Here is a 22007-nt window from a genome sequence, read left to right as displayed (position 1 = left end):
GCATGTGAGTGTCACAGACACTTTCCAAGATGGTGACCCCCTGTGACAAGTTTGAAGTCCTGGATCATTGCTGCTATTGACAAGCTCAAACTTTAGCCTCCTGCAATAAGTTCACTATATAAAATATGATATTTTTGGCCACATTCATTTTTAGGGTTTAGTTCTCCTTTAAACCTACTGAGGTCCCTTCTTAAATTATAACAAAATAGGCTAAAATAATGGTTAAAAAATAAAATGTACAAAAAGAAATCAATCAGGCAATTGCACGGAGGATTGCCGGTAGAAAAATACCATTACCTTAAGTAACGAGATGTAAAAGGATAAAATGCAGATTTTGATTACATTTCTACTGTAGGGCAATTAGACGCCGGAATAAAAACCTCATTCGACGGAGACATGTAAATGAATTAATAATAATTGAATTCCCCGGTGCACATGAGAAGGAGCCGCAGCAGAATGGATGGAACCAAAGGAAATTAAAATGTTAAAGCTGCCATTTAATGAAATGTAAGTAATAGAACATATTAATGACCCAACCGAAACACAATTATTGGATAATGAGAAAGGTCAGTGGTGGCTGGGAAAACACAATGTAATTATACCTGTAATATGGATTTTAGATGTTTGGGTCAGTTCAAATTATCAGACAGTAGAATTCTAATGGACTTGAACCATATCCCAGTCACTCTAAAATGTTTTTCAAATGTTTTTTATCTAAGTCTTTTTGTCAGCATTGACTTCGAACTGCAGATTTCATTTCTTTTTAGCTGTGTGTCAGAGTTCAGAGGCAGAACTCTAACACCTGATCTACAGAAAAAGCATAGAGAAATGTCTTGTAGATGCAGTGAAACAACAATTACACATGAGCAGAATAGTTCTCATGGGAGGAGGAGATCTCCCTGAGTCACCTAATGCAGGAACAGTTAAAAAAACACTAGTGGGAGTTACCTTGTGTCATAATATCTCATTTTTGAAGCTAGATTTGCAAATAAATTGGTCCTTATCTAGCTCAGTTATTGAATGAACTGCTTTGAGGAACTGATGAACTGTTTTGCCTAAAGTGATGTACTGTTTTGACTGAATTGATTAACTGTTTTGGCTAAAGTGATGAACTTTTTTGTCTGAATTGATGAACTGTTTTGGCTGAAATGAAATTATGAACTGTTTTGCCTGCATTGATGAACTGGTTTGGCTAAAGTGATGAACTTTTTTGTCTGAATTGATGAACTGTTTTGGCTGAAATGATGAACTGTTTTGCCTGAATTGATGAACTGGTTTGGCTAAAGTGCTGAACTTTTTTGTCTGAATTGATGAACTGTTTTGGCTAAAGTGATGAACTTTTTTGTCTGAATTTATGAACTGTTTTGGCTGAAATGATGAACTGTTTTGCCTGCATTGATGAACTGGTTTGGCTAAAGTGCTGAACTTTTTTGTCTGAATTGATGAACTGTTTTGGCTAAAGTGATGAACTTTTTTGTCTGAATTGATGAACTGTTTTGGCTGAACTGATATACTGTTCTGGATGAATTGTTTTGGATGAACAAGTGAACTTGGAAGCAACGCTGGTGACAATGGTATTGACAACAATTGAAAGGGGATGCTATCCTCATGAAATTCGTATATATCTTCAGAATGTATATGAGATGTAATGCAATTGTTAACTATGTCATGGCTCAGTGTAGCAGTACACTGGCCAATTCCATTATCAAAATAATTGGCCTGGACACACTGTATGTTATATGTTGAGACAAAACTCTCATGACCTTCAAATGTCATTATCAGGAGTTTGGTGTTATGGGAAAATGACAGTGAATCTCAGATTGGCCTTTTTTTAAATGTTAATTTCAAGAAGCAGAGAAAACCTACATTTCTTATTAGGCACAAGAGTTTCTGATATTCATAGATTTATATGAAAAGTGTTGGAGCTGCCTATTCTTGGGCTGTTAAAAAAGCGCAGATGAATTTCCCAAGATCACCCATGTAGAGCAGAGTGCAATGATTTCAATGTTTTATAATTGAAGATGAATTTTTGAAGAAGGAACACATGGTACCAATAACACGCCAACAAACTTCCTGACCATCTGGAAAGTGTTTAAACAAATTGGAGCATTTATCAAAGCCTGTTTTGCCTTTTTTCAAATGCGTCAATTAGTCAGAACTGATTATGAGCAGCCACATTCGATTCTTTGCTATTCAATGAAACCTACTGTAGGTGGGATGACTTTGATTCATTCTGTGAAGATCTCCCAAAACTGTGTTGATGTGGGTTTATAGATGTTAATGGGAATGGGAGGATATGGCTGGCATGTTAACTGCCATCAAAATCACCCACCTGCCACTGCCTAATAGACATTTGCACATATTAAGTTCAAACACCACTTGAAGGTCCAGATTTTGGACCGGGCCCACCTTGAAGGTCCAGCCTTTTGTCAGAGCTCCGTTTAGCTCATGAAATTGGTACAGATATAGAAAAAATATTGGGGTATCCACCATTTAGCTATAGTTCCAAGAATATCTGGCACAATAAGTACTGTATGTCTAGGAGAGTAAATACCATTATCCCAATTTCTCACTCTAACTGGCCTAAAGCCAGATAAGACATACAGGAAAATATTGATGTATTAGTTCATGGACCCAAGAATATCTTGAACATCAAATACATTTTCACCCCAAATCTCATCTTAATTGACCTTCAAGAGTGTGTCTCAGAGAGCACCCATTCTCTACAAAAATCTCTAGGCCTTCAGGATGAGCCTCCCACCACTGTTCTAAGCCCTGCCCCTACTTCAGCCTTTGTTCAGGGTGTCCATAAACTCATAACCAGGTTAGAGAGGAAAATATTGATGTATTAGTAATTAAGTCATGGACCCAAGAATATCAAGAATATCTAATAGGTTTCCATCCCAAATCTCATCTTCATAGACCTTCAAGATTAGTCTACAATGAGTGTGTCTAGAAGATTAAACACTCATTCTCTACAAATCTCTAGGCCTTCAGCCTGAACCCCCCACCACTGCACTAAGCCCCGTCCCCCACCTCAGCCTTTGTTCAGGGACTCCCTAAACTCAATATTGATGTATTAGTAATTAAGTCACGGACCCAAGAATATCAAGAATATCTTATAGGTTTCCACCCCATAGACCTTCAAGATTAGTCTTTAAGGAGTGTGTCTAGAAGATCAAACACTCATTCTCTACCAATCTCCCCCTAACTTGCCTCCAGGCTGAGCACCCCTGTATCTGCTCTACGTCCTAACAAAGAATCAACCCCATAGTTTGGGAACTACTTTCTTAAAAACCACAACTGTGTTAGTGAGTAGGGCTCATTGATTAACACTGGCCATATCTGCCCCTGGGCAGTAATCCAGTCTCATGGCTGGATAATAATTGGTTGCTATGGGTTACTGACCAGATACAAATTTGATAAATGAGCCCCGCTGAGTAGCAAAAAAGCTACAAAAAGCTTTGTAGCACATGTAACTTTATTTGGACACATCTAAGCAAAGGGCCCGTTATTCATGTAATCAATGGCTGCTGACAGGTGAATCAATTCTCCAAGGCTGTTTCCTTTACATAAAAGATGTTTTAGATATTGTTCATATTTGCTTACGCTACACTAGTTGGATCGAATGTTTCTTTTCATTCGTTTCCTTTGTCTCACAATTGCCTTCGATTTATCTATTGATTTTTCCTATATTGGCATCTTGCTACTGGGCATAATTATTTCAGAGCACCTTGTGAAAATTGAGCCCCTTCAAGCAAAGAGGCGTTTTGTACAAAGCGCATCAGAGAGAAATCCGGAAACAGTGAAGCCTAATGGGCAGGTCGTAGCCACCGGCAATCAGTCATCACACCCACAATTACTTCTGACACTGTCATGTCAATTATATCTGACACTGGCCAATTATAATGAGACACATGTGTCAGTCTACTGGCCAACAAACAGAACTACAAAACTGCACAGCTCCTTCTCTCAAACAACACACATCATCTTAGAAACTGCAATCTATCCACTGCCCAGAGCTGTAATAAAAACTACTCACCCAGCGGTGCGGCGAGGGAAGTCCGCCATGTGGTTCCTCTTCCTCCTCCATTGCTGGTTCTTAGGGCACGCGCGCGCCCGCATCTTGTTTCCTTTAATGATGCAGACGCGCTGGTGTGATGACGCCGACGCACAAAAGGACGCAATGGCGCAAAAACACCAGGGTATAAAAGGGGAATTCAGTCTTGAGCAAACTTCCCATGATAGGATCTTGTTCCTGGTGCTTTGTGAGTTGTTTTGATACTGATTCTGATTCTGATTTTGACTCCTGCCTGGCCATACGATTATCCTGACTTCTTTATCTGACCCTTGCCTGAATATCGACTATCCTTCTGCTGAACCCTTCTGTCTGACTGATTACCCGGTTTTGACCTTTGCCTGCCTTATTACGATTGACTTCTGCCTGCCTCGACCCTGCCTGTACTGACTACGATTCTGGTTTCCTGTTTTTTACCGTGACCCTCGGCCTAAAGACTCTCGCTAACAGTCGTGCCCCTCTGTCTATCCAGAACCTCTAGCTTTGCACCTCTCATTTAAGTCCTGGTGGCATCCAAGTAGCTGAGGGCTCCTCCCGAGGCCAACGGCGGTCACACTACAGGTGAAGCACAAGCCGAGACCAGGGTGCTTGGCATTTGTTCTGGTGTTGGGTGCCGACCGTGACAAGAGCCTTGTATTGTGTATTGTTTGCATGCAGGGTCCCCTTCCCTAGCCATAAAGTAGAACAGGACTGCTGCTTACAATTGGATCAGATAGGATCTGTGCAGCCACTGGGACAGAATGTTCTGTTATACAGATAGCTAGAATCTCAGCTGCCATAAAGCAGGACAGGACTGCTGCTTACAATGGGGATCAGATAGGATCTGTGCAGCCACTGGGACAGAATGTTCTGTTATACAGATAGCTAGAATCTCAGCTGCCATAAAGCAGGACAGGACTGCTGCTTACAATGGGGATCAGATAGGATCTGTGCAGACACTGGGACAGAATGTTCTGTTATACAGATAGCTAGAATCTCAGCTGCCATAAAGCAGGGCAGGACTGCTGCTAACAGATATCAACACATTTCAGAATGGAACACAAAAACATGCACTTCTCTGTGTATGTGGCACAACCTGCATGGCGGAAAGGGCTGAAAGTGGGTGGCACACATATGCCCCATAGCATACCCCTAGCCTGTGTATGATTTAGAATGTTCAAGCTAGCAGGGCCCTAAGAGACAAGACACTAGGGTGCACTATACTGACATGCAGTAACTACTGGGCGATGAGATTACAAGGTGTATGTGCATTCTCTATGGGACTCCATGGGCTGCAAAGCGACCCCTTCCAACTTTCATCAAAACCAATTTTCCGATAGACGATTCTACTTAAAAAAATGTTGAAACAAACTATAAATTATGCTTTTGAATATAAAGTGAAACGTCTCCCCAAAGTTTCCCTGTCTGTTTAATGCTATTTTATCCACGTCTTATTTTTCCTTCTCTGAAAGTCGGCAAATCCTGCAGCTGAAGGGAATGAATGTATCGCCAGCTGAAACAGCACTTTCCCATTCCTGCTTTTTATAAAGTCACATTTCCACCCTACTAATTTAGTCCGGCAGCATCAGAATTCTCTTCTCTTGGATAAACTTGCATTTTTGGTTTGTGAAGTTCTGTTACAGATGAAGCCACTTGGATTTGTGAGTTAAATGCGTCATGACTCAGAGTTAATTGAAGAAACTGTGTTATCTAAAGTTATCTTAACTCATTTAATGCATTTAAACTTTTCATTAGCATACCAAAGCACCATTGTTCACAATGGTGAATGCTTTAATTAGATGGGATGTTGTGTCACAGTTTTCTGTGTTAAATGAGATAAATGGGATATCTGTGTTTAGTTATTCTGTGTCAAACAGACAAACCAAAGTGGCTGCATCTGTACATGAAGAAGGAAGGAGTGTGGCCTGTACAAAAACCCAAGCTCCTATATTAAATATTTGTCTACTGACGGTTCCAACATCAATTCTCTCACTCCCACAAAGATATTTTAATTTCAGCCATTTTCTCCTTCTTTTTTTTTTTCCCTACTGAAAACCACCAACAAACATAACATTTCCCCCAACCACACGGTGATCTGTCATCTTTTCATTGGTCAGAAACATCTGGATAAACATGTTGAAATTATAGGATGTGAAGGAAGGAATTGGAGACTTTGGATTTCTAGCGGTGAAGACTACACTGGGTTGATATGAATTCTCCATCTCAGTTTCATAGAATGGGGGTTTATTTGAAGTGGTGGTGTGCCCTTCTTGGTCATTCGCTGTGCTCCACATGTGCTGTCTGGAGATCCGTATTTCATTTGAGAGGGTGTAATGGGGCAAACAGCCTCAAGCTACAGCTCAGGAGTGCAATCCAAGACTAGCATGGCCTAATTTGCTATATTTAAGCACAGTACTAGGTGCAAAAATGTGTATCTGTGCCATTCCTGTAGTGGTAAGAGGAACTATTTTAGCACCACATCTATCAATTGTGAGTGAGATGGTGGGCAGAGTGCCCAGCATTATAGGCGCAAGGAGCCCAGCAATTCAGACCTGTCACTAATGCGGGTTCAAAACATTTTATTTCATTGGGATCTTTGAAAGTCTTGTTCCACCACCATTAATAAAAACAAGATCGGGACCTAGTTGGATGCCTTTAGCTCCTAAATTGAGATGGCTCCTTGATGGGGCAACTGAGTTGACTGTGTGTCTTGTTATAAAAGTACACAGGGACACCAGTTGCTGCTACTAACCAGCAAGAAACCAAAGAGACTTCTTGAGCTTCTTCTTCTACGACTATAGCACATATAGGTTCACCCTCTGTCCTCAACTGAATACATTATTTAGATAACTATTGGCAACATCGACAGTAACAATGGAACTAAAAAGGGACATATCACTGAAGTTTACAGAAGGGGGCCTCAGGATCTGTCCAGGCTCTGTAGACAGGTTAGAAGATACCTGTAAAGGGGACTGTAGGTTTGGGATATGATTGTGGGACATGAGACAGAATATCAACTTCGAAGGCCCCAGAAGGCATATGCACAGATACTTTTATCAAGCTGATGTGTAGAACCGAATAGATCAAGTTGTACATGCTCATCCAGAATCTAGTGGTTTACAGGCATGGCTACCATTATATGTGCTATGGTCTCTGGAGAAAAGGGGCAAAGAGTCTCTTATGTTTCTTGCAGGTTAGTAGTGGCCACTAGAGTGGCTGTATAAAGTACATTATACCAGGGACAATCAGTCAAATCAGTTGCCCAATCTAAAGATCTATGTCAGTTTAGGAGCTGAAGGTATCTGTGCTAGGATCTGCTGTTGGGGTTGAAAATAGTGGTGGAACAAGACTTTCAAAGACCCCAATGAAATACCATGTTTTGAGCGCCATTTTTTTTCTCAGTCTCTTAGAATATATCACTTAGTTCACAGTGGATGGGGGAGGTAGGGTGCGAGAATGGGATGATATAGGGCAGTGATCCCAAATATTGGCTCATGAGTAACATGTTGCTCTCCAACCCCCTTGATGTTGCTCTCAGTTGCCTCAAAGTAGGTGCTAGTTGGAAAAAAAAAACAGATAAGTTTCTTGTAGGGAGCCAATCACAGCCTTTATTTGGCATCCCTTTGGAATTTTTTCATGCTTGTGTTGCTCCCAAACTCTTTTTTACATTTAAATGTGGATCACGGTAAAAAAGAATTGAGGACCCCTGGTGTAACTGGAAGGGTAGTGTGGTAGACTTGTCAAGAAGTGGTGATTTTCCCTTACCCTTATATGAACTTGTGCCCCTGGGCTGAATTCCCTTGATATTAGTCTTTATAAAACCTTCCAGCTTTCCCTTGGGTGATTAGACATACAATGTATACGAGGTCTTCATATCTCAAACACAACAGCAAGATTAAAGAGAACCCAATCTCCATGCAGTCTATAGTCACCATTATCTTTCATGGGGAAAGATGAACCAGATGAGGCAGAATACCGGTGGGAAATGCAAGTGAGATCAATAGTTTCATTCAAGAAGTCAACTGGAACATCATCTTGTGTTGTGTTTATATCACATCTACAGCACATTGTGAGTCTGGCTATAGAGATAAGAGTAGCACAGATTTAATTTTATATTTTCCTCTGACAGTTCTTCCTTCTTCATATTGACTTGACAGTCACTTTGTTTTTTTGTAAAGCTCAGCAGAGTTGGGTAGAATGAGAAAGAAAATACTGCTCATAGTCATTTCTAAGCAGAGATTGATGACTACAATTCAGTGTTTGCTACTTGTCTCTTGGTGGAATTTGCTAAAGTTTGTCTTTGTAACTTTTTAACTTGCTCTTTGTATTTAACCAATGCACTAATGTATTTAGCCAGAGAAATGAAGGGCACCTCTGCCTCCTGTATTTATTTAGGTGTTTATAGTTTAAAGCTCCGCAGGGGCGGGGTAGAGCTTATTAAAGTGACGGTAGCATTTTATTGTAAGTCTAGTTTACATAATACTGTGTACTGTATGTGATTCTTTCAGTGGAATTAGTATTCTATTATTCTTTACATGATCTGTACATATATTGCTGATTAATTTGTGAATTAAATCTTTGTTGCTGCTGTTTGTAGTTGTATACTGTTGGTTATAGCTGAAAAATGATGGTTGGTGCCAAACTTTACGTGTACAATGCTGAGTTGGCTTTACAGCAGAATAAAGAGAGACCACACCCTGGGCCTAAAACCCCATAGCAGATTCTTAGCCAAAAAAATGTCCTTGGGAAAAAGTACAAACGATGCACCGTTATAATTAAATATTTTTAGCATGAGAAAAGTCCGCCTTTACTCTCATGATTTTTGACTTTCCCTTGGATTGGCCTTTTTCTTTTAACTTTGACCTGAGTTTATGGCGCTATACAAGAATGTAAAAGAAACTTCAAATCAGTTTTGAAAGCCAATTAGAGCATTAAAATGTTCCCTGTACTAAACCTAAAAGTGCTCAATCAGAGTACAGGCATGGGATGTGTTATCCAGAAACCTGTTATCCAGAAAGTTCCAAATTACAAGAAGGCCATCTCTCATAGACTCCATTTTATCCAAATAATCCAAATTTTTAAAAAGTATTTCCCTTTCTGTGTAATAATAAAACAGTAGCTTTTACTTAAGATATAATTAATCCCCATTAAAAGCAAAACCAGCCTATTGGTTTTATTTAATGTTTACTTAATTTTCTAGTAGACTTAAGGTATGAAAGTCCAAATTTCAGAAAGATCTGTCATCTGGATAGTCTCAGGTCCTAAATCATTATGGATAATGTGTTCCACGCCTGTTTATAATTCCACACCTACCTGTAGACAATCAGAGCATTGTAGTAGTCTCTGTTCTAGATATACAAGTGAGTAATAGACTATTAAAGTGCTCTCTTCACTAGATCCACCAGTAGCCACAGCATTACAATGGTTTCTTCAAAACACCTGTCGTACCTATAACCAATAATGGTGGTAAAATGTTCTCTGCACTAGAACTACCTTTAGCTCATTAAAGCATTAAAGTGTTCTCTGCATTAGACCTACCATTAACCAGAGTATTGTGGTGTTCTCTGTACTGGACCTATCTGTGGCCAATCATAGCATTTGATCATACTCACATTTCATATATCCAGTTTGTTGTTTGAGTAAAGTGTTGCTCACAGAGCTAACTATTCCTTGGGTCTCATTCTCTCTCTCTCTCTATGACTGCTCCTGTTGATCCATACCTTCTCCATGACCTTTCTTGCCCTTTGAAAGCTTCTATTAAGCCTCTTGTTCTACAGCCACTTGACTCAATTATTGCCCGTGCCAAGACTTTAGGTCTCTGGTGCTCAGCGTTGACATTTCACCACTTGCTGGGCCAACTCATAATTCTTCATTCTGCTTGAAGGGCCAGTGACAAGAGGCCATGTCTGCACACAGCGTGATAGAATGCTCTGCTCTACTCACATTTCATTCTGTCATCACAGCCTTCTGGAGACTATAATATTTACTCTGCATTTCTTCTTTCTGGTTCCCCCATTTCTCTAGTGTCCGATTTTGCCTTGCCCTGGCCAACAAGGAAAGACATAAATTAATAGAGATCAAAAATATAATGTTTTCTCAGTGGGCTTTACCCCAAACAAAAGGAGTTATTACTGATTATCAAATTATATCTGCTCTTTAATGCTAGCAAATATCTGCTAGAAGGTGCCCCATTTATGTGAGAAAGCCAAGGATCAGTAAATCTAGCAGGAGTCCATTGATACTATCTTTAGTGCATACTCCATAACATCTTTATAATAAAAAGCAGGGTGATCAAGACCATGTTCCCGTAACTTGTCACTCCCGGTTATGCTCAGATATTTCAATGATCTGCGAAAAATAGTGCAATTAAAGGCCCTTATTGGTCTTCATTTGGACCTACAGTAAATCTGCATCACTGGGATCTTTTCTTGTGGTATATCTGAGTTCTTCACAGGCTGCTCTATGCCAAGTAGAGATGTTGTGTGGGTGGAGAATATTGGCATCCAGCTTTCATACTCTACTTGTTACTGAACTATAATGATACATACTGTAATTCTCAGAGCGCACACATCAACTAGAATGACCCAACTTGGAGACCAGTGCTCATATTCTTGGTGTTTTTTGTAATCTGCACATGCCAAGTTTCCCCAAGCCATGCCCCAAAATGTCTGAAGTTGCACTTACTTCATTTAACAACACTGAGTTTCTAAAACCAGCATTGTGCCCTACTGTCTCCACCTTGGCTGTTTTGCCCTGCTCTCTCCACTTTGCCCTGCTAAATAAATCTTAATCTGCCCTGACATTTTATCCAACTAGTGCCATCTCGCTCTACTTCTGGAATTCTGTCCTCTTTTCATGCTCTTGCCCTACCACCTATCTTTCTGTCCCCATCTTGCCATAATATACCTGCTACCTGCATTCTTGATCCTTGCAGATGCTACTCTCCATTAAACGGAGGTGAATATATGAAAGCAGGGTACCCTGACAACCTTAGTGCATAATAACCCATAATTATTAAATAACATCTCATTTTAATAATAATATCTATGACTTCCTAAAGGCGACATTATTTCTTTGATCTCCCACAAGTATTATATGAAATATGCTTCAGGCAGATACATGTGCAATATCTGTGGGAATATGGACATTTCTTCTTAATTGAGATGACATGCCTTTAATGATTCTTTTTCTCTCCTTTCCACAGATTGAATTCAGTGTAGATCAAATTGAAGGTAAGGAAGAAAAGTCCCATCCCTCCTAAGAATATTTGCTTTCATCTACCAGAAACTGTAATTGTTTCATTTGCTTAATGTGAAAGTAAAAAAAAGGCTTTATTTCAAAAGACATTAAACCTGCCTAGTGGAAGCGGAGGCTGACTTTTCATATAATTGTATAGTATATTAACTTAAATAATATCAGCATCTAAAATATCATGTACTCCTATAATATGAAATAAAAGGGACCTGTGTTATAACCTTTGACTGTGTAACCTACTTGAGTCTTTATTAGTGAATATGCATAACAGTTCCTCTGTGAATACCCCAAGCATTGATTCATTTCTTAAATGATGTCCCTTAGTTTCTCTTATCTAACAGGTATGGCATAAGGCCTTTAGTTATACATATTCTAGTTATACATCAACATCAACATCTTCCCACTGGTGGCTTAAAAATTTGGGAGCTTACTGGAGAACTCCCGCAGCTCCTCAGCAACAGCTGGTGAGCTCCTAAACATCACAAAGTTTACCAGACAGAAGATCAGACCCTCTTAATCTCCAGGCATCACTTCTCTCTGAGCTCTGATCCCTTCTTCTTCACTTCTCTGGATGGTTACCTTTCTCGAAAGTGGATGTAAGACCGCCCCTTCCTGTGTAAAGCAAGTTCAAGCTATTTCTTGCCAACGACATATTTCAAAGTTTCACAAACCCTTTTGAGTCCCTGTTCCCTAAACAACATTTAGATAATAGATAACTCTGGTTACCACCTGTTAGAGGAACCAGAAGGTAGAAGTAGGGTTAGGAACCATGGCCAAGAATCCCTTTAGAGTCCCTGTTCCCTGAATATCGATTATATTGTAACTCATAGATAACTCTGGTTACCACCAGTTAGAGGAACCAGAAGGTAGCAGTAGGGTTAGGAACCATGGCCAAGAATCCCCTTTGAGTCCCTGTTCCCTGAATATCGATTAGATTGTAACTCATAGATAACTCTGGTTACCACCAGTTAGAGGAACCAGAAGGTAGCAGTAGGGTTAGGAACCATGGCCAAGAATCCCCTTTGAGTCCCTGTTCCCTGAATATCGAATAGATTGTAACTCATAGATAATCCAGTTACCACCAGTTAGAGGAACCAGAAGGTAGAAGGAGGATTAGGGGCCATGGCCAAGAAATCCCTTTTGGGTCCTTGTTCCCTGAATGTCAAATAGATTGTAACTCATAGATAAATCTGGTTACCACCAGTTGGAAGAACTGGAAGGTAGCAGAAGGGTTAGGGATATATTTTAAAGAGGTAAGTTACTGTAGCTAAAATGAAATAGGTTGTGCCAATGCTAACAGCAACCAATTAGCAGTTAAGCACATATGCCAATAAATCAGACTTGTAGCCATTAGCCTGATAGTTTCCTAATACTCAGAAGCAAACAATTCACAATTAGCTCCATAAATTTTGTGAGGTCTGACCACTTTCTAATGGAAGTGTTTTGTTGAAGTCCAGATGCCTACTGTATACTATGTACGGCTCAACCCACTTCTCTTCATGCAAATACTAAGAATTCCGTTAATTTCTCCGGATGATCTTTAAGAACAAGAATACACACTGATTTAATTGTAGAAAACACTACAAATTCCCAGCACATATAATTTTGTTTATTTTTAGCATAGAATATTGGCAACAGGGGGGGAACAAAAAGCTCTTTGAGATAATCCTTTGCTGTTAAGTAGTTGCTCCAAAACCAGTTAGATTTCTTGAGGAATATTCTTATTTGCAAATGTTCCATAAAACATAGAAAAGAAAACGGGGCAATGAAAGTAAATGATGACAGATGGGTGCGAGAAATTGTACATTCTGTCTGGCAACAATGGCTTCAAGCTAATAAGAGACCATGGGGCAACTTAATTTGTAACCTTTCTCCAACTGAGCATGCAAGATCCATGTACACTTTTAATTCTTAGCATTGTCCCACTAATTGTTTGGGTCTATAGATTCTTCATTGCTCGTTCAGCAGGTGTCTTAGAAAGGGCTCTTCCACCAAGTTCTCAGATTGAAGACATAAATTTGCCCTGTCCCAAAGCCAATCATTTTGCAGAGTTTGGAATCAAACACGAGTGTTCCGTCATCCAACACTACAGAGGCCTAACCGCACGGACATTCATACCATCATTCCAGGAAACTCAGTTCATAATAAAAAATGATGTGGATGATGGTTACTTGTAAAGTTCCACCAACACAAATATTTGCTGCGCTTTGCAATAATAACTAACGTGCAACAAATTCAAAAGTGTACGCAAATGTCTAAAGTCTGATATTTTTCTTTTCCTTGGCAGAATTTAAGGAAGCCTTTTCCCTCTTTGATCGGACCCCTACATGTGAGCAAAAAATCACCTATGGGCAGTGCGGAGACGTCCTGAGAGCTTTGGGACAGAATCCAACCAATGCAGAAGTTTTAAAAGTCCTTGGCAAGCCAAAAGCTGAAGGTCAGTGTGTATTTGGAAAGTCATTTTTCAAGAGGTTGATTATTAATAGACATATTCATCTCCCTGCTCCTGTCAATAGGCATTATTTTGGGTATTATGGGTAAATATAAGAAAGAAAAGAAAGAAAGAAAGAAAGAAAGGCATGTGGTATTATGGGTAAATACTAGATAGGGGTGGAGAGAAGAAAGAAAGAAAGAAAGAAAGAAAGAAAGAAAGAAAGAAAAGAAAGAAAGAAAGAAAGAAAGAAAGAAAGATAGGCATGTGGTATTATGTGTAAATACTAGATAGGGGTGGAGAGAAGAAAGAAAGAAGAAAGAAAGAAGAGAGAGAGAGAGAGAGAGAGAGAGAGAGAGAGAGAGAGAGAGAGAGAGAGAAAAAGAAAGAAAGAAAGAAAGAAAGAAAGAAAGAAAGAAAGAAAGAAAGAAAGAAAGAAAGAAAGAAAGAAAGAAAGAAAGAAAGAAAGGCATGTGGTATTAGGGGTGGAGAGAAGAAAGAAAGAGAAAGAAAGAAAGAAAGAAAGAAAGAGAGAGAGAGAGAGAGAGAAAGAAAGAAAGAAAGAAAGAAAGAAAGAAAGAAAGAAAGAAAGGAAGAAAGAAAGAAAGAAAGAAAGAAAGAAAGAAAGAAAGAAAGAAAGAAAGAAAGAAAGAAAGAAAGAAAGAAAGAAAGAAAGAAAGAAAGGCATGTGGTATTATGGGTAAATACTAGATAGGGGTGGAGAGAAGAAAGAAAGAAAGAAAGAAAGAAAGAAAGAAAGAAAGAAAGAAAGAAAGAAAGAAAGAAAGAAAGAAAGAAAGAAAGAAAGAAAGGCATGTGGTATTAGGGGTGGAGAAGAAAGAAAGAATGAAAGAAAGAAAGAAAGAGAGAGAGAGAGAGAGAGAAAGAAAGAAAAAGAAAGAAAGAAAGAAAGAAAGAAAGAAAGAAAGAAAGAAAGAAAGAAAGAAAGAAAGAAAGAAAGAAAGAAAGAAAGAAAGAAAGAAAGAAAGGCATGTGGTATAATGGCTAAATATTAGATAGGGGTGGAGAGGTAGAAAGAAAGATTTATCATTTATGATGAGATAACCAGATTCCCTAAAGATACATCCACTACAGGTATGGGATCTGTTATCCAGAAACCCATTATCCAGAAAGCTCTGAATTACAGAAAGGCCGTCTCCCATAGACTCCATTATAATCAATTAATCCAGATTTTTAAAATTGGTTTCCTTTTCCTCTGTAATAAAACAGCATCTTGTACTTGATCCCAACTAAGATTTAATTAATCCTTATTGGAAGCAAAACCAGCCTATTGGGTTTATTTCATGTTTATATGATCTTCTAGTAGACTTAAAGTATGAAGATCCAAATTACAGAAAGATCTGTTATCTGGAATACCCCAGGTCCTGAGCATTCTGGATAACAGGTCCCATACCTGTATTGACATGATGTTTTCCTTACTACGGCCCATTGTCCTTGGCTTTCTTTTCTTTCCAGTTGACTATTTTCTGTAGCATACAGCATATATAATAATATATATATATATATAGTTCCTTGCATTTGTACTTATCTCCGGTTCTGTCATTATAGTAATAATTCTGCATCTGTACCTAGAAATTTCCTCAAAACATCATTATTTTTTTTACCCCCTCCAATAAGCAGACCCAAAATGTAAATATTAAACAATTTGCTTTTCATGTTGGCCTAGTGGCGAGAGTAATAGCATTTCTGTAGGTTACGTAAACCCCTAATCTAATATAACAATAATTAACATTCCAAGCAAAGTATAAATGACAAATTGCGGAGCAGAAAGGTTTCCGATGAGCAATTTATATGCTAATGCTACGCATGTCCCTGATATTTAAATGAGTTAAATAAGGGGGAACAGATTTATGTCAAAACACTTTGCTCATTAGCCGTAAATATTAATACATATATTTTAATGTTTCATGCACAAATACATGGTTGAAAAGGAAATTGCTTGACCGGCCAAGCAGCAAAATAAAGTTACGCCATTCCAGTGTCTATTTCATATGTATATTGAAAGGGATAATATTCTGTTCCATTTAAGATGAAATTCATAGGGGTCATTAGCCTAAGTTGTACTTAGGAACCCAAAAAGCATGACACTTAGCATTGATTCTTAAAGGATAAGTAAACCTTTAAAATAATTGATGAGGGGGCAATTCTAAGAACTTTTTGACGTTCATTATTTATTTTGTTTTTATTCCCAAGACATGAAGGGATACATGTACTGTTAATAGGAATGAATTTTGTTACAACAGCACCACCTGCTGGTCATTTTCCCACCAGTCTGACCAGCAAGTAGTCAAGGAAGTCATGAACAGAAAGAAAGAGGCTGCTCTGATGTTCGTCTGCTTAGGAAAAAAATTAAAAAACATTCTCAAACCTTTCTTAAGCAGAAAAACATCAGAGCAGCCTCTTTCTTCTGACAACTTCTTCCTTGACCATTTGGTGGTCAGAATGGTCAGAAGCTGATCATTCTTTTTTTACTTTCACTTATTTTAAAGGTTTACTTATCTTGCAGCAAAGACATATCTGCATTGTCCACCTCATGCCCACAAGGGTCCAATGGGGCAGAATCTTGCCCAAACCAGACCTGCTGACCCACCCAGACCCTTATTTGCCCCAGAATGGCTACCGGAACCAACTCCCATGAGTTAACTTTAATCTTGTCCTCAAACTGTGAAATTACTGCGGATTGGAAGTGACATCATTACAAAAGCAGATCAACCCAGTGACAAAAAAACCCTGATTTCCTCAAAAAGTGGAAGGTAAATATCCCCAGGTAGAATACATACAGGCTACTAGCACAGACACAGAATCCCAACCTCTTTGCAGGTATTTTGTGAATGCAGGTTCTTCTGATGCATGACTCCCCCGGTCCGTCATAAATCCAGTGCTACCAAACACAGACAATGATGTATTCATGGGAAAGATGAAGTTCCATGTGTCCCATTTTGGAGTAGAAACTTTTGGCCATTCAGCAAAGTGCAGTGCAGGTTGCAAGTGTGCAATGAACATGACAGTTTGATGAATGAACCCTAATATATCCAAACTGTCATCTGCTGATCCATTTTGCCATGATGCATCAGCAACTAAAGGAGCTCCTCTTCACTTCATGAAATATTCATTTGTTTGGCCCATCAGCCAGAAGGAACAGAACAATAGCATGTGGCCATCCCTATGTACAGCCAAGTGAACAGACCAACCTGGAGGCTGTTTGGTCTCCAAATTGTTGGGTGCCATTATTTGTACTGATGCAAAATATGCCTCGTTCTTGATGAGAAGCAAAAGAATCTTTTATTTATTATATAGTATGTCTAACAAAGCCAAAGTATAATAAACGGATACGTTTCTGCAATGATTATTTACAGAATTAAATCTTAAGCTGATGGATTTTGATACATTCCTGCCCATGCTCCAACACATTTCCAAGTCAAAGGAGAAGGGGACATACGAAGACTTTGTTGAAGGGCTGCGTGTGTTTGATAAGGAAGGAAATGGTACGGTAATGGGAGCTGAAATCCGTCACGTCTTGGCTACTCTCGGTAAGCTCTTTACTGCCCCCTGTGCCTCAATGTGTCTAGTAACAATTTAGGGTCAATTAAACAAAATCTTTTGCCAACCTTGACTTGTCTACACAGCACAAACAAGCTGGTTTTTGATGCGATGTCTGTATAAACCATTTCAGTAATATGGGTCATAGGGAAAGAGGTGAAGCCAGAAATCCCATCTAGTATAACAAGTTCCGCCATATAAGGTTTTAGAGCTTAGATGCAGCACTGAGTGCTAACACCCATCTAAATATTTAATCTTCAATTGCATGTGACAGTTCTTGACAGATTTGGACAGTTCTTTAATTAAGGGGGTTATTTATTAAAGTCTGAATGGTAAAAAATTCAAAAAAATCAAATTGTTAGTGAGATAAAAAAAACTCAGCCATCTCAGCCCTGCCGAGGTTGTATATAAGTCTATGGGAGAGGTCCCTATCCTACTTAGAAGCTTCTGTTTTTCTGCACTCGAATAGGCCAAAAATCTGACTATTTTGGGCTTTTCGGGAAAAAATCAGAAAAATTTGGACTTTTCAGTAAAAAAGCCTGAAAAACTTGTATGATTTTTAAATAATAAATAAGGTTGAATCGTGGATTCTAGTTTGGTCATACTTTTTTAAAATAACATAGAAAAATTCAGATTTTGATAAATAACCCCCTAAGTGACTGTACCAATCATTAATCCATAGCTGCAGTTGGCATCAACCTTGCTTTGACTATTTATAAATTAGCTACTGATGATTCATTTTAGTTTTATGTTGATACCGTTCAAAGGATGGGCATCCAAAACTGCCCACAGCATTGGAGTTATGGTTGGACCAATGACCAATGTCCTACTGTGATTGGCCCAACCACAACTTCAATTCTTTCTACAGCTAACACCTCTTTCTATATTGCCTTTGCTTTCCCATTCTTAATGGCAATGCTCACTTATTTATACCATTGATATAAGGCTTTACATAGGGAATACGAAATGGATACAATGCCTCCAGCCAACTAAAACTAGAACTTAAAATGTAAAGTTAAATTAGTGCTAAATGCCTAAAAATGTACCTGTCTGCCAATTACCACTTCTATTGTATGACTATGATTTGTCTTAGTGGTGTATCTCTCTCTCTATAATGTCTAGGGGAAAGAATGACAGAAGAAGAGGTAGACAGGTTACTGCAGGGGCAAGAAGACCCAAATGGACTCATCAATTATGATGGTAAAGATTGAAGGATGTTTTCAATCACCTCATTGAAGCCACTAGGGAATACACTTCTTTAGGTTATCACTACCACATTTTTGGCTTATCAACCCATAAGAATGAAGCTTTCTCTGACATGTTATAATAAAAGGAACAACGTTTGCAGCAGATCTAGAACCTATAGAAAGTAGCACTAACTGGTCACTCATTTTAATGCAAATATTTAGCTGCTGCTATGGGTCAGAAGACATGGTGCAACATCTTCTAGTTTTCCTTAAATAATTTAGTAGTTGTTTCCTATTGGTCACTAGACATGTTGCAACCTCTTATAATTCTCCTTAAATAATTTGGTTGTTTCCCATTGGTCACTAGACATGGTGCAACATTTTATAACCCTCTTTAAATCATTTTGTTATTTCCCATTGGTCACTAGAGATGGAGCAACATCTTATAATTCTCTTTAAATCATGTGGTTATTTCCCATTGGTCACTAGACATGGCGCAACATTTTATAATTCTCCTTAAATCATGTGGTTGTTTCCCAATGGTCACTAGACATGGTACAACCTTATCTAGTATGTCTTAAATCTCCTCTGCTTTCTGAAATAGCCTACCTTCTTGCAACAGATAAGACTAGGTACCACCTGCAATGTCATAGTATGAGACTGAGATGTTTAATTATGTTTGACTTTTACCCTGTGACTCATAAGGGGTCACTTGCAAATGCACCTGCAATTGTGGGTGTTCTGAAATGGTCACAATGGAGAGAGCATGTTGAGACAAGAGTCCATCCTTCTTGTTTTGATGCATGAGGCCAATTAACGCTGGGGAACCCTGAAACTGCTTCCATTCTGGTAGTAACTCAAGGGCTCCCACAGTGTATTGCGTGAATAGGTAGACCAGACCTTTGCCCAGCAAAATACATGTAAACATTAGTTTTAACAAGTGCCCAAGCAGTGACACCCCCCACTAGGGACAACATTGAACCCATTTTGCATCAAACCACAAGCCCAATTCAGCTTTTTTGATGCACCAGGAGCATCTTGGGCAGGCGTTACTTGGAACACAGCTTTGACTACACCTTGAATTTTTGAAAAATCACTGCATTATGGTTACAAAAAACATTGTGATTTGTTTCCAAGATGGCGTTTGCACACTGCTCTGGTGAATGGTTTCGATAGAATGGTGCCTTCAGGCAAGGGAATGATGACACTCCGCTGAGCTAGTAACATTTTCATAGAAACTTGATCATACCTTCAATTATGGGAAATAAATAATCGTCATATAGAAGAAGCTTTTTCACCTTAGTATGGGGAAAGTAATGTCCTCCCGTTATATACACTGGGTGTCCCTGTTATCAGCAAATGCAATAATGAACATTTAGCCACTAGAGAATTAAAGCCATTCGTCTGCAGAGTTCACTTTATTTCATATCATGTTGTTTAATGTTTGATTTTATTATTTTTACAGCCTTTGCGAAGTACATCTTGGCAAACTGAGCACAAGGTGAGATGATGGAAAGAAACGGATTTTTTGTATAAAGCAGCAAAGCTAATGAAGGCAAATAAACGTTGTGCAGAGATAAAAACGACTTCATTAAAGAACAGGACATCGTTCATAGATATAGTCATATTGTGTCACAGGTGCTGGAGAATTGAATGGAAGCTCAGAGCCCCACAACATTCTATTGGTAAAATCAGCTTGAGCGATTCAGTGCGGTGATAGGTCAGGATTTAGCAGGAATTATTCCTACAGGTACAGGTATGGGAAACCCGTTATCCATACAACCACAGAATAAAAAATTAGGGTCTGGAAAGTAAAAAGTGGAAAAAAAATTTACCTCCTTGTTTTGTGACAAAACGTTACATGATTTGCCTTCCTGTCCCTAATTTGCATATGCAAATTAGGGTTCGGTTCGGCCAGGCACAAGAATTTAGGTGCATCCCTACTAGATAATTAATCCAATAAGGATTAATTATATCTTAGTTGGGATCAAGTACAAGCTACTGTTGTATTATTCGTAGGAAAATGAAATTATTTTTTAAACATTTGGATTATTTGATTATAATGGAGTCTATGGGAGATGACCTTTCCCGTAAGTCAAAGCTTTCTAGATAGTGGGTTTCTGGATAAGGGATCTCATACCTATACCTTGTGCTTGATCCCAACTAACTAAAAATGAATCTTTCTGGATAACAGGTCCCATACCTGTAGAGACATGTTGGGACATATGCCCAATGGACCAAGCTATGGTCGTGTGGATGGATTTGTTTTCTTTCTCAAGTTCCCACACTGGGTGCTGGATAGGACATCAGCAGATCCAGAAAGGGAAGGAGCGAGATCTCCAGCTCACTTTAGTTCAGAATCTCTCACCTAAAATACTGAGCAACAAAAAAAAAACAGATTTGAAAGGTTGAATGGGAACAAAATCCATCAGTTTAGACTGTAGGCTGATCAGTCCCACCTGTGGCAGTTTGAAATGACACTCAAGCACTACCAAAGGGGTCAAGCCAGATGCATGTGGTTGATGATGTTGAATGTTGAACTTACAGTAGCTCCTTCAGTTGTGGGCAAATTCCCATAGGACTTCATAACTGGGGGTAGTGTATTACAAGTCATCCTGTCCTTTTTGAAGCTGGAAAAGCAATGCAGAATGTTTGAGGATCACCAATGCAATTAAGATGCCCTCAAAGCTAGGCTGGCTGTAGATGTGACATGTTGCAGTGGAAACCTCCATAGCTAAAAGAGCAGCATATAATGATTACCCAAAGGAAAGTAAAACTCATGTTACCCCACAACATTAACTATGCATAGACAATTTCATATAATTCTTCTTCTCACCTGAAGGCATTGCCCCATTGTCTGTGGCTTAAAGGAAAACTATACCCCCCAAACAATGTAGGTCTCTATTAAAAGATACTGAGTAAAACCGCTCATATGTAAAATCCTGCTTCATGTAAATAAACCATTATCATAATAATATACTTTTCTAGTAGTATGTGCCATTGGGTAATCATAAATAGAAAATTGCCATTTTAAAAAATAAGGGCCGCCCCCTGAGATCGTAAGATTCACTGTGCACACATACAAACCACATGTAAGGTCACATGAGCCAATTAACAGACAGAGTTCTGCCTTTTGCTTCCTCACTTCTTCCTGTTACAGTTAGAGCTGCAGTATTTCTGGTCAGGTGATCTCTACCTGTTACAGTTAGAGTTGTAGTATTTCTGGTCAGGTGATCTCTTCCTGTTACAGTTAGAGCTGCAGTATTTCTGGTCAGGTGATCTCTTCCTGTTACAGTTAGAGTTGTAGTATTTCTGGTCAGGTGATCTCTTCCTGTTACAGTTAGAGCTGCAGTATTTCTGGTCAGGTGATCTCTTCCTGTTACAGTTAGTGTTGTAGTATTTCTGGTCAGGTGATCTCTGAGGCAGCACAGATAGAGTCACGAAATGGTGGTTCAAGGCAAGAGATGTAAAAGGGAAATATTTATGTAAATATATATTCCAGTTTGGTAAGATTCTT

The 22007-nt window shown here is 38.9% G+C and overlaps 1 protein-coding gene across 1 annotated transcript in view; it reads left to right on the top strand.

Moving 5' to 3' along the window:
- The window catches only part of myl3.S (myosin light chain 3 S homeolog), a gene marked incomplete in the record, with an annotated part of 28845 nt that overhangs the window by 5622 nt on the left and 1216 nt on the right, over positions 1-22007 (top strand). Inside the window, 5 exon segments of the mRNA NM_001089150.1 lie at positions 11262-11289; positions 13599-13748; positions 17120-17293; positions 18426-18503; positions 19956-19991. Of these exon segments, the coding sequence (NP_001082619.1) occupies positions 11262-11289; positions 13599-13748; positions 17120-17293; positions 18426-18503; positions 19956-19984 (459 nt within the window).

Source organism: Xenopus laevis, chromosome 6S, assembly GCF_017654675.1.
Source record: "Xenopus laevis strain J_2021 chromosome 6S, Xenopus_laevis_v10.1, whole genome shotgun sequence".
NCBI classification, from domain to species: Eukaryota; Metazoa; Chordata; class Amphibia; order Anura; family Pipidae; genus Xenopus; species Xenopus laevis.
This window is presented reverse-complemented; position numbering and strand designations above follow the sequence as displayed.